The following is a 12,162-nucleotide window of genomic DNA, read 5'->3' on the forward strand; positions in this document are numbered from 1 at the left end:
TGTCTTAACCAACCTTTGTTTTGCCAGCAAATAGGTTCCTATAGCTTGGCAATTTACCGTGATATTGAGTGTGTATACTGTTTTTGCTAGCTTGGATCCCAGGCAGTCAAGTGCCAGTGTTGGCATTGTGAGGGTCGGTCATGCAAGTTTGGGAGTCATACGAAATTCGGGTTGGTTCAGAGTGCACCATCTAGCAAAAAACGAGGCCATGTCGCCACAGTTGTAAAAATGGGACAACTTTTAATAATCCTACTCCTACAACAATGGTACTTTTGTTTTTTCTCACGTGCATGTGAGTGTGTGTGCTTATGAATAAATAAAAAGCATGAGTTACTCAACGCAGCATGAACAGGAATAAACGTGCATTGTGCTCGCTGCTCAAGTAGAAGACAGTTCGGTTCGAAAAAAATGTTTGCCCTGCCGCACGACCACTGCAACAATACGCACAAACTTACGAGGACGCATCCCCTGCATAGAACGAAGGTCGTACAAGTATAACAAAGTAAAAGAAAAAAGGAAACACTTCGAACTGTGTATGCAAAATCTAACCGCTACGTTTCACAATTGTCACATCCGTCACTTCATCATTCCCCACGGACATCGGTCTCCTGGGAACGCCTTGCCGCTTCATCTGCACACTACTTTTTAGAAAATCCTAGAGGCTAGTTTTATACTCTTTTTTTATAGTTGAAAACACAGACAGGCAGAGAGACCTGCACTGAGCACACTGAACGGCACGCACAAAAACTTTCTTGTCGCAACGGTACAAGGCTACAAACACTTTGCAGCCACCGTCAAATCGCCGCAAAACTCCGATAATGAAATGGCAGTGGCACGCTCACCCCACGTGTAGGTGGCCTGCACTGCAGGCCCGACAGAAATGCAACCTCGTGTTTCGCAAGCACGGAGGAACGTAGCCTATAGCAGGTTAAGAAAAGCGAGACATGCTTCCCCTTACAAAAGCTCTCTACACTCGCCTCCTCTTCAGCACTTGCTCTGCTGAAGAGGAAAGGGTGGAGGGCTTTGTGAAAGGAGCCCGCTATTCCTAACCTGCAAGAGCCTATTACTAACACGCTTTGACCAGTAACACGACTCGGCACCAAACGATCACTCGGACCGTCGGACAATTTCTTCCCCGACGCCTTCACGACCAGACAGAAGATAGCTTTGCTGAGCGTAAGGGGAAGGCTATAACCTTGCCTTGTCACCCCTCAAGATCATGGCACGTGTGATCGATGGCACTGTACACAAAGAAACGCGGGGATCTCGCAGCAAGCCACCGAAACGAGGCGTGGCAGTCGTTGCAAGTGCCGACACGCGGGGCGGTCGGCAAGAATCAGACGGGAGGGGGAGCCAGGAAAAAAAGACAGACGGGGATGCTAAAGTATACGGTACTGTAAACATTTCGAAATAATCTCAAAATATCACAGTGCAGTCTTGAAAGCCAGGGAAAAGAAAGAGCCAAGAAATCTGCCGTAGTCTTCGGACTCTCAAAGCGTGACAAACTTTGCCCCATTTCTTTTTTTTTTTCTACGCTGGACAAGCGAACAGAAATTGTATCTGGGCTCGGCTTGGCTAGATACCCTTCAAATTCCGTGGCCAAACCCGATCCATAGGTACACGCTTGGCTCTCAACGCTCCTGAAAGGGGAAAGCGCAATCTCAATCCTTTTTGAGGTCGTCTTGTAGTATGGGACGTGCTGCAGAACCATTAGCTCACACTCTTATATTTTCAAACATGATGTGTGTTAAACTTCGAATTTTAAAATTGTTAACATTAAAAAAAAAATTGTTTTTTTTTATATTTAATTATTATAAGTATGTTGCTTTACTTGCAGATGAGATGCATTTGCATGCTTAAAAAGGCATGTCTTTTAGCTTTATTACCGTTGCCATTTTCACTGCCTGGTAAGCTTTTTTATGCACCATATAAAATGCCAATTACCAATGGTTCCACCTTAATTTACTGAAAAAACATAAAAATGTCGCTAAAAAGTTCTAGTTAGGCGAGTAGATGTTGCAAAGCACAAAAACAAAGGCACAAAGACCAGCAAAAGGATGCAAATGCTAGGTTGACTTGGCAGTCATTCTCTCTTCACACTATATGGAAATGACAGAAGACCAAATGCTTTTGTTCCCGTATATCAAGAGGTAAACAAGAATGACCGTCAAGTCAGATCAGCATCTTTCCATCAGTCCCCCTTAGTACTGGGATGACCTTTGCGCCACTTTTTTTTGTTTATTCTTTGTGCAACTGAACACAGATTTGCACGAGAAAGTGTTGCATAAGCGCACACTTCTGGGCTGCAGGTATTCATACTGGCGAGTATCTAGAGCTGTGACTGACGTTCGAGCTACGGCAGTATGCAAATGAATATAAAAATGGAGCTCAACCTTTCGTGAAAGCCTCAAGGCTACGACACCACTGAATACATATGCAGCCACTTGCGTACAAAGCATGAAGACCAAGGGAGTTTGGGTCTTAAGGGACCATAAGACAATTGTTTTGTTTCGGCTAATGAGTGCCCTCGTGTCCAAATCATGCTCAAAGTGTGTGACCAAACAATGGCGAACCGGCGTCTGCTCAAGCTTTTGAAAAGGGTCTATTGGAAAGCACGAAACGGGCACCGGTTTTCGTGTGTGCATACTAGCTTTTGGGAAAACAAATGCCAGTATGACTTTTTTTTTTCACTCCGCGGTCGGACAGTCGCGTTCATACGATGCAACCAGGGGCGGATGCAGGAATTTCCTGGGGGGGGGGGGGGGTCAGGTGTCGGTCAGCGTACCATATGTTTAGGAACCCCCTCCTTCGTTTTACGCCCTAAATTTTACACATGCAGAAATCAAGAGGGGGGTCAGGACATCCGGACCCCCCCTCTAAATCCACCCCTGGATGCAACGAGTGCTAATGGCCACATACAACAATGCGGGTCACTGAAGACGTAGAAATTACGCAACCTCGTGCTCACTGCCACAATCCGTTTCATGATCCCCTTGGAACCCGCAAACAACAAAACTTGGGGAAACTCCTAAACCTCATAGTTTAGTGTCGTCCCCCGATCGTTTGCAATGAATACTGCAATGCGTCGCCACTTCGTCAACGCTCGCAACAGCTCGGCCCAGCTTCGCAACAGGCCCGAGATGGGTCGCTATTCCGTCCGATTAATGCACATAAGAACACTTCGCTTGCAAACACTCGCACATGGGCTTGACAGAAAAGGGCAGAACCCTATAAAAATATAGTACATATATTATAATAATTGAAAGCAGCAGTCAATTTCAGTTTTTTTGCCATTGCAAGCAACGTACTGTAACCTAACGGTTGGCAATGCACATACCTTTGGTGATTTGTAAACCGCACAGCCCACCCACCCACTCTATCTTCATTGCATCACAAGATGTTCCACACTTGAGAAGTTTTCCAGTTAGGTGTCACAAGAAAGGCCCTCGAGATTCGCAATGGGAGCGGGGAGGCAACTTGTTCGTGAAAACTGCATTATATAAAGTTCACGTGGCGGGTTACTCCACATAGATGCACGTTTATGTCGTCAATGATTAGAAGGTCCATGACTGTTCCAAATAAAGCGATGGGGCGAGATTCGTGGCACCGATGCAGAAGTGAAGCGAGCGATTGTGATAGCAGCAAAGTCTTTTCACTTTGGTTCCTGCATGAAAAAAAATAAAAAAATAAAGAAGTCGTTGGTGGGTGCACACTCGCCGATTCTAAAGGCTCTAGAGAGTTTGTAGGAACATGCATAGCTGGCAATTCATCGAGAGTTCCATCTCTTGAATGCTGTTAACGGTAAGGTCCCGTATTGGGGAGGAGGTCGAAAAGTGGCGTTCCCTAACGGCCACCGCGGGAGCTAACGCTGCGTGGCAAACAAACCCTCTGACCGCAGTCATTAGTGCATTCGCAGCCATGGAAGATGACAATGCGAGGCCCGTGAAAGATACGTAACAGTTTTTTTTCCTAAATATATCTACACTTCGTCTCACCTTAGCATGGACTTACTGCGAAAGTTGCGCGCGTTGCCAGCCTTGACTGTTTTGACCAAAGCACTCGCTGTACGAGCGTTTGTGCAGCCCCCGAGGCTTTATCCAAAGAAATCATGTAGCTCGCGCTTTTAGCATGCGCGGGTAGCAATAGTCAGTGCTAAGGTGAGACGAAGTATAGATGGAGGTAATCTAGTCCCCTCTTGCATTCAATGTCATCGAAGCACTCTTGGAAGGCAAAACAAGCACATGTGTGGTCGCACGCGGGCGTGCCAGGCCAGCCGCGTCGTGTCGGCCGCGCGCGTTAGATTGTGCGTGGCCGGCGCGGCGTCTGTGTTTTTCTGAGTGATTCACTAAACGTGCACTTCACTTTTCAGTTACCCTATCTCTTGCGACAGTCATGAACGACATCAGCGAAAGCAAGCAATGTCTCGTTGAAGGAGAGGACGTGCTCAACTGCTGTCATGTCATAGAGTGCAGCGTTGCACCAGGGCCGACGGCAGATATGTATTGTCGTGTACGTGCTGCAGTCTTGCTATTGCCATATTGCTATGAACAAACATGCAGCAAGTGCGGAAACAATGCGGCATACGCTAGGCGAGTGCTGGCATCGGAGCTGTTTGCCACACAGCAATTGTTTGCGGTGTTGATGACGATAATGAAACTGCACCCCCTATGGTTTGATCTAGAGCCACTAAATAAGCTGCGCTTAGAGTATCGGCACTCCGTTCCCCGACATTGTTGTGGGCGCCGCCATTTTGGCTCGTATGCAGAGCAGACACAACTGCTGATCGTCCTGATTCATAAGGGAGGTTTCCTCAGCATTAGAGTTGGTGTTAGGAAGGTCATCTAAGATTGCTTTGCTCTGTTGCGAACGGTTTAAACATTTGTGGAAGGCGGAAAAGCATTTCCTGTGATTTCAGATAAAGCTTCAGATAACTGGCAACCATGATTTTAAGCCACAATATGGCCAAGTGCCGTTACTCTGAAGCGTAGCTTATTTAGTGGCACTAGTTTGATCTCCTCGCAAAATAAGAACGACGCAGCTACACAGTGTTTGTGTCGTAAACACATTTACATAGTAGAGCGGTCTTGAAAAATAGACTAGTGGCGTTCAACAGTTCCCTACGGCACAGACTGTGTGAAGTTATTGAAAACATGCCACCTGCTGCCGAATTTTTCAACTTCTATACTGGAGAAAGTTAGGAAAAAAATTGTTTCACTTCAATTAACCAAGCTCTTTACCCATTTAAAAAAGCGCAGAGCCTAGGCCTATTAGTGTAACCAGATAGATATGTAGAAGTAATGTCTAAATTGTGAAGACCTCGTTCTCAAGTCGTCGCATTGGGAAAACCTCAGCTCTTACACATTATGAAAACCTCGACCTCAGACTTCTAGATAGTGATCACCCCATTTTCACGTTTTCAGTGTAAAAACGCTGGCTTTGAGCTTTCACAATGCGAGTCTTGACCTCGCGCTTTCGTATTGTAAAATCCTCAATCTCGGACTTTCACATAACGAAAAGCTTGTTCTCAGGCTCTCGCATCATGAAAATCTCGTCCTTGGGTTCTCGAAAAGTGAAAAAACCTTCTTCTCGGGTTTTCTCCCCACCGAAAAACCTCGGCCCCAAGTTCTCGCAACTTCAGAAGAGACCGCCTACCTAGCGAAGGGGGCAGGGCCAGGCACCTGGGGAGGAGGGACGCAGCCCCCTCGTTATCGGCACGCTCGCCCGCCGCGGGGGCGGGGGTCAGAGCTGCTGCTTGGAGCTCGCCGAACCCCTCGCCGGGCCCCCCGCCGTGGGCGGGCTCAGGCTGCCGTCCCGGATGGAGGCCTGCAGTGCCATGGGCGTGAGCCACTCCCGCGGCAGGCAGCGTTGGAGGAAGGGCACGCACGAGCTGAAGTATGCCAGCCGGTTCACCCAGGGAGGGATGCCCTCGCCACACAGCGTCTGCAGCAGAGGTGCAATTGTGACGAGGAAACACACTGGTGCCACCAATTGGGTTGCCGTGGAACACTTCCAATCTTATGCATCATTCTTTCGCTGTGTGCTTGAAATCATTCCGAGATAGTTTTAAGCATCCATTTGTCTCGCAAATATCACAATGCCTTCTATCTAGTTGTACGAAGATTGGGAGCGTTCCAAGGCTGCTTAATAAATGATGCCAGCGGGCCAGTCTGTCCAAAGACCCTTGAGGCTGCAGTTGGCTCCACCTCCCGTTTTCCACCCACCTTGCCCAGCGCCCCGGAGAAGTGGTTGCAGTTCTTGTTCATGAGGTGGTAGCGGTCTCCGCGGAACTCATAGCCCATCTCTTCCACAATCTTGCGCACGTCGCTTTGGTTGAAGTCTGTGTAGCCCAGCAGCACGCTCTGTCTGCAACGTCGGGAAAGAAAAGTGACTGCCTGCACTCAAGGCCTTTCGAGGTTTTCCCCAGATCGCGAGTCGTTAGCACCCAGAGTGTGCCTATGTCGCAATAATACTGAATGAGTCTCTTTGTCACAATCATACTGAGCATGCACCTATGTCGCAATCATACCAAGTGTGCGCCTAGGTCACAAGGAATGCCCAGCTGCTATTTGTGAAAGGTATTAAAGCTATGTGAAGGACACATCAAGCACCCACCACCGATTTTAAGCTTACCTAACTAACCCAGCTTCGTTTTGTTGTTAACTGTACCTCGGAGCGCTACGGTGCAAAGTGGTTAAGCCCATCCCATCTTCCGCCTTTTTGCTTTCAATTTTTCTCAATTTTGGGTGGCCACTTGGTATTTTACGGTGTTCATATCATTCTCTATCAAATTCATTGCCTGTTTATCCAGAACATATTCACCGCAGTGCATAAATTGACTTTACTCAAAGTGAACATAAACTCATGGAAGCTTCACTATTGCATACATGAGAGTTTGGGTTGCTGCCAAACAGACCCATCTTGACATGCTTATTACACTGCCAACATATTTGAGTTTCATGCTCGCACATGCCACAGCTAATAACAAGCTCGCTGTTATTAGCGTTGTCACTCACTTGTACTTGAACTGCTCCCCAAGGTCAGTGGCAAACTTGGGTGCGATCTCGAAGATTCCAGAGAAGGCAAATGGATGGCCCCCATACGCATACTCTGCAGGGATTGCACTCGCACGTCATCGAAAATCATGAAGGTCAACTACATGCCACGGAATCGCTCTTACTAAGTGCACTTACTGGACGGAACTTTCATAAGAAAGGTAGTGCAAAGCATAAAAACGTTAGTGCCTGCGAACCGGCTGCTGCAATGCAGAGGTTCAACCCACTGGCCAATGGGAAAAACCCTACCGTAATATACCGCACAGCACCCACTCAAAATTTAGAGATAATCGCAAAAAAATGGGAAATGGGCGCTTGTCCGGTGATCAATTCTACATATCAATCACCTGTGCATATTTTCTCAGATCTTAGAAATTTGAGAACGGGTGCTTAATGTGGAATGGGCGGATGCACGGTATTATATGGTGCTGCCAGAAAATATGCCTTCGATGAAAATTTGAGCTTGCTACGTGCAGAAGGTGATTTTGTTTCTTTTCTTTTACAGCCATCTATGCCACCATATACTTTCGATGCAGATTAATCAGGTTAGCAGTCATACTGTGCCAATCAATTTCTCTCTGCAGTGGCTGACACACATCGCAATATTTAGAGGTTTTGGCGGCAAACTTAACGATAAAAGTAATGTTCCACCGCATAAACATTCATGCAGCCAAGTTTGGTCTTTTTCTCTTCAATGTCGGATGTATTACTCGTAAAATATGGTGGTACTGAGCCATCTTGATCTTAGAACCAGGAAAATCGGGCACTACAGGGCGGCAAACGACGGAAAACCGAAAAATCGGCGCTGCAACCTACCTGTGCCATAAACTTCAATGCCGGAATGGAACACACCAAGGCCAATGGGGGATGTGTATTCGTTGATCCAATACTGTAAAGACATGTTGAAAAAACAGCGCGACTGGGACGAGGACACACAGAGACGAAGAAAACACAAGACAAAGCGCTGACTAGCAACTGGTTCGTTATTACAACATAAGGAAGAATGACAATGAAATGAAAAACATGGAGTCAAATGTTCGCGCGCTGGCTTGGCGCCTCGTGGAATATGCCCCTTTCTTCTTTTTTATCCGATTGTAGACTGGTGTTCTTCTTTCCTCAGGAGCTTGGTTTACCCTGAATCCAAAAACTTCATCTCGCTGGAAGTCATAGTCACCGAAGGTTGGCTCACACACAAACTGTTGCTCTTCATGATGTTGTAGGCTTCTACCATCTCTCGACTTGTTTGGTCGTGGTGTTGAAATAATATGCTGGTGTTTTCGAACTGCGGTTCGCACCCGCAATCTCTGCGATGCATCGCTAGATGTGAATTAGCGATGCCTTTCAAGGAGCTGTTTTGCTCTCTTAGTCGGACGTTTAAGCACCGGCCAGTCTGCCCGATATAACAGCGCCCACAAGAGAAGGGAATAGGGGCGTGGTTCTTCCAGCAACCCAATGCTGGAAGAACCACTCCTTTGACGCACGACACAAACTTTATTCCATGGTTTACCTTACATGTGTAATATTCTGATCTTGCTATCCCCTCCCTGCGTGCACGTACAGCGGAACATAATCTACTTAGTTTGTTTTTGGCTGAAAAAACAATGTTCACCTCGTGTCTGGACATGACTTTTTTAAGTCCGTGTGAAATGCGGTGAAGATAAGCAATGACCGAAACTTTCTTTTTTTCTTTTTTAACTGGTTCTTCCAGCATGAAATCGGAACTAACCTTTACGAGTTTTATTAAACTATCGCATGCTGATGAAATCATTGAGTCCGGGTATCCTGAATCCCTAATCCTTTGAATCTGGGAAGTGAAGCTAACGCCCATTTTGTGAACACATGATTTTGTTAAAGCAGATTTCAAACAGGAATATACCATTCCTCTTTTTACGAGCTTCGAATGCGCTGACTGGTAGTTTAGCAAACTCTTTGATGTTCTAGGATGATACAACCAGCAAATGTGTTCTATTGTAAATTCAACGAGGAGATCTAAAAACTGAATTTGACTCTCTTTTGGGGTCTCATAAGTGAACCTAAGGCCTTGGCCAAACTCATGGAATACTTTAAGGACGTAATCTAGTGTTTTCTCGCAACCGGAGGCTTCAACTTCAACATGAACTCTCACCAACTCGCCCAGTTATCGATCCTTATCACTGTAAAGCCAAACACAACCAAGGAATGCACGCAAAAGTGTTTCAAAAATATGAAAAATACGAAAAAAAAACACCGATCATTTTGCACATGCATGACAATTAGATGTAATTTTCTCCACTTGGCAGCGGACGGTCCTTGGAAGATGATATCAGCCGCAGATGAAACTACCTAAAGTGTGCCGACGCCTTTATTTTTAAAGCAGCGCATGGCAATTCTCTACACCTTTACACATAGTACTATAAAAGCAAAGCATGCCAGAGTGCTTATCGCACGGCAACCAATTAGATTAGCTGAAAAAAAACTAATGAAAAAAACTCTGGAGTGGTGACTACCCAAACGACATGGATGTTACACATGTAGCGATCTTCGTTTGGCTCCTCTATTAGGATATAGCGTGCCTAACACTGAATGAAGTTCTAATCATTGGTTACGATAAATGGAGCCAGTGTGCCGGTGTGTTTCAAGGGAAAACAGAAACGTAGAAGTGTGGAAACTTGGGTGAAATGGTGATGCGTTCAATGCCAGGTGCGCATGTTTCTTTGACTCATCCCTCGCCACTTTATGTACTATTGTCATTTCGCAAAACACGAATGTCGCGCGAGACGCAGCGTTTCGTGATCATACCATGTCATAGACATTCAGCGTCACCGGTTCCCGGGCCATGCTCGTCCACTGAAAGACTAGACCTGCAGAGAGAACACGAGTGGACGATTAATGAAAGGTGTTCCGACCAGAAAGCTTGGCTGCGGCTATGAAGAGCCAAAACAATGGCACTTGGAGAGGGAGAGCTTATACCCTATTCACAGAATCATAAAGGTCCCTTCAGCTAACGGACGTTTACGGTCGGCGGCGGATCAGTTCGCGGTTCTCCGCGCTTGGCATGTGCTTGCGACCCAAGAGCACCGTGTGAGTGGGGTATTAGTGTGTCCCCCTGGTTTCTCGTTTCAATGATACTAAATTGCAGTCCTGCATAATTGCTTCGTCATTGTAATGGCGAAGTGATTATGTCATGGTCAAAAAGGCAGCATTAAATGCTGGAAAAAAAAATATTCGGGTTTGCTCCCAATAGTAATTATTGTTGCTACTTGAGAAGCAGTCCATCCCGTATCATCTATGCATTCATTCCATGCTCGTGGTAAAAGCTTGAAGATATTACTTTGAAATTCGGCACTTGCCAGTCATTTTGCTAGTAACAGCAAAACACGAATTGGGTGCTGGCAACTGTGATTCCATGACTAGCTCCTTGAAACTGCAAGACGCCGTAACATGAATAACGACCCACGTTACATCTTCATTTTTTTTTTTTTCTTGGTGCTAGTGCCTGGGTATTCTGTGTTGGTGCTGAGTTTTGAATAACATTAATTTTAGTCTGCACCAGGCAATAGCGAAAATCATTGAGCTACTACAAAACATGATACATAGCTGGGGCAATAAAAGTGCAGATAACGGTAAACAAACTTATTGCTAAACACACTCTACAGAGCTAGGATCACTTTTGTGCACCTGCAGATCCACGCGAACACAGCTATGATACAAATCAATGCATTTATTTATCTTTTTTGCAGGTTCCCAGCATTGTATTTCCCATGGCCTTAACAGGAAGCTGCGGAGCTTCGCACCTGCTAGGCTTTCAGGGGTGCAACAGTGCCTACAACTTCAACGTTTGCTCTTCTGCAACAGCTGACGTCAATGTTTAGAATGAAAGACCACACTCTTCAAAGTGATACACGACCAGCCTGCTTGCCAGCCTTACTGTTCACGTGTCACTTTGCCTTTTTGCCAGCCTGTTTGCTCGTGGGGCACAAACAAGGAGGCTGGCAAGACGGCCTTCCCGGTGTTGCAAATATTTTGAGCTAAATGGCGTGACGTGCCACGCCAAACTTGATTTCCCTGCAGCTATATCTGTACCAGGGCAGATATCGGAATGCCACCACTTTTAGGCAGGATCCACCGAAGCCAGAGGTGCAATACATTTACTTCCCACCATATTCATTTGCCTCAATGCAGAGGAAGTGTCAAAGATTCGTCACAACCAGCAGGCAACAAAAAGACAAAATGCCCACAAATATGCTGGATCTTTGGTAGCAACCCAAGCACTAGTCGTACCACCTTGCATGCTTACACATCTTTCCATGCTCTTCTGGGTACCTCGGTGCGTTTAGGATGGCTCTAAAGCCAACACCACAACAGCTAGAAAGGTGCGAAAGGAGAGAGGTTACGATTAGCCGTCAATAAACCTAAGCAGGTGACGCGAGCTGGCACCGAACACAAAGGGCAGAGCCGTTCGTCATCCATCCATTCATTCATCCTGCAAACCTTTACGAAATTAGGTACTTGAGGAAGTAGGAAAGTCTGTATGAATAGATGCGTGAAAGTGATTCAGAGGTGCGATGTAACATAAAACGACGGTCACAATAATGCCGCGATCGTTGCATCCAAAATGGAACAAAAAAAAAATTCAAAAATTCGGTTACATCAGTCTGTCAAATAATCCACGACCGTTGTCAAATTGTTACGCGATCGATTGAGTCGTTACAGTGCCAACGGAAGATAAACGGCGCCATAGAAAGCTTGGCAAATGGCGAAGTTATACAGCCTGTAGATTAGCAAATGACCATGAGGGAACCAGACATTAACATGCAAAGAAAGGGATGATCCATAACTCGCTCGTCGACGATGTAGCCAATATTCCACAGAACCAAGCCAAGGCTAGCAACACTCCCAACTCACCTTAGCTCTCCGATCAACGCGGTTGCTTTCTGAGATTACCCCGCCTGCCTCGGGGTCCTTTACCCTTTGTCCGAGTCAGACATACCGGGCGAACACGATACGACAAAAACAATTTTGCTCGTGTAAACGACCCTACCTCCCCGCACGATTCATTTCCGCCATTTAAAAACCTACAATTGGTACAACGGTAACGCTGGGTTCGAGAGTGTGCGTGGACGTCACATAC

The 12,162-nt window shown here is 46.2% G+C and overlaps 1 protein-coding gene across 2 annotated transcripts; it reads right to left on the reverse strand.

Annotated features, from left to right (window-relative positions):
• Nucleotides 1-223: 223 nt before the first annotated feature.
• Nucleotides 224-12,100, reverse strand: LOC8038334 (deubiquitinase DESI2). Of its 2 annotated transcripts, none has more exons than XM_040216976.3 (7): nucleotides 11,937-12,100; nucleotides 9,831-9,892; nucleotides 7,869-7,941; nucleotides 7,014-7,107; nucleotides 6,222-6,363; nucleotides 5,653-5,940; nucleotides 224-3,664 (listed from the first exon to the last, which is right to left on the reverse strand). In XM_040216976.3, exons 2-6 carry the CDS (start codon nucleotides 9,867-9,869, stop codon nucleotides 5,740-5,742), a joined length of 549 nt encoding a protein of 182 aa, XP_040072910.1. In that variant the 5' UTR covers nucleotides 9,870-9,892; nucleotides 11,937-12,100; the 3' UTR covers nucleotides 224-3,664; nucleotides 5,653-5,739. The 2 variants fall into 2 exon arrangements, with proteins under 2 accessions (XP_040072910.1, XP_029830441.1); XM_029974581.4 differs by lacking the exon at nucleotides 11,937-12,100 and adding an exon at nucleotides 11,329-11,862.
• Nucleotides 12,101-12,162: the final 62 nt, after the last annotated feature.

Source organism: Ixodes scapularis, unplaced genomic scaffold (genome assembly GCF_016920785.2).
Source record: "Ixodes scapularis isolate PalLabHiFi unplaced genomic scaffold, ASM1692078v2 PGA_scaffold10__122_contigs__length_95168666, whole genome shotgun sequence".
Taxonomy (NCBI): domain Eukaryota; kingdom Metazoa; phylum Arthropoda; class Arachnida; order Ixodida; family Ixodidae; genus Ixodes; species Ixodes scapularis.

Coding starts and splice junctions, on each gene's coding strand:
- LOC8038334 (XM_029974581.4), bottom strand. Junction 6,364..7,013: donor GGGGAGCAGTTCAAGTACAA/GTGAGTGACAAC, acceptor CCGACGTTGCAG/ACAGAGCGTGCTGCTGGGCT. Junction 5,941..6,221: donor TCTCCGGGGCGCTGGGCAAG/GTGGGTGGAAAA, acceptor CCTCTGCTGCAG/ACGCTGTGTGGCGAGGGCAT.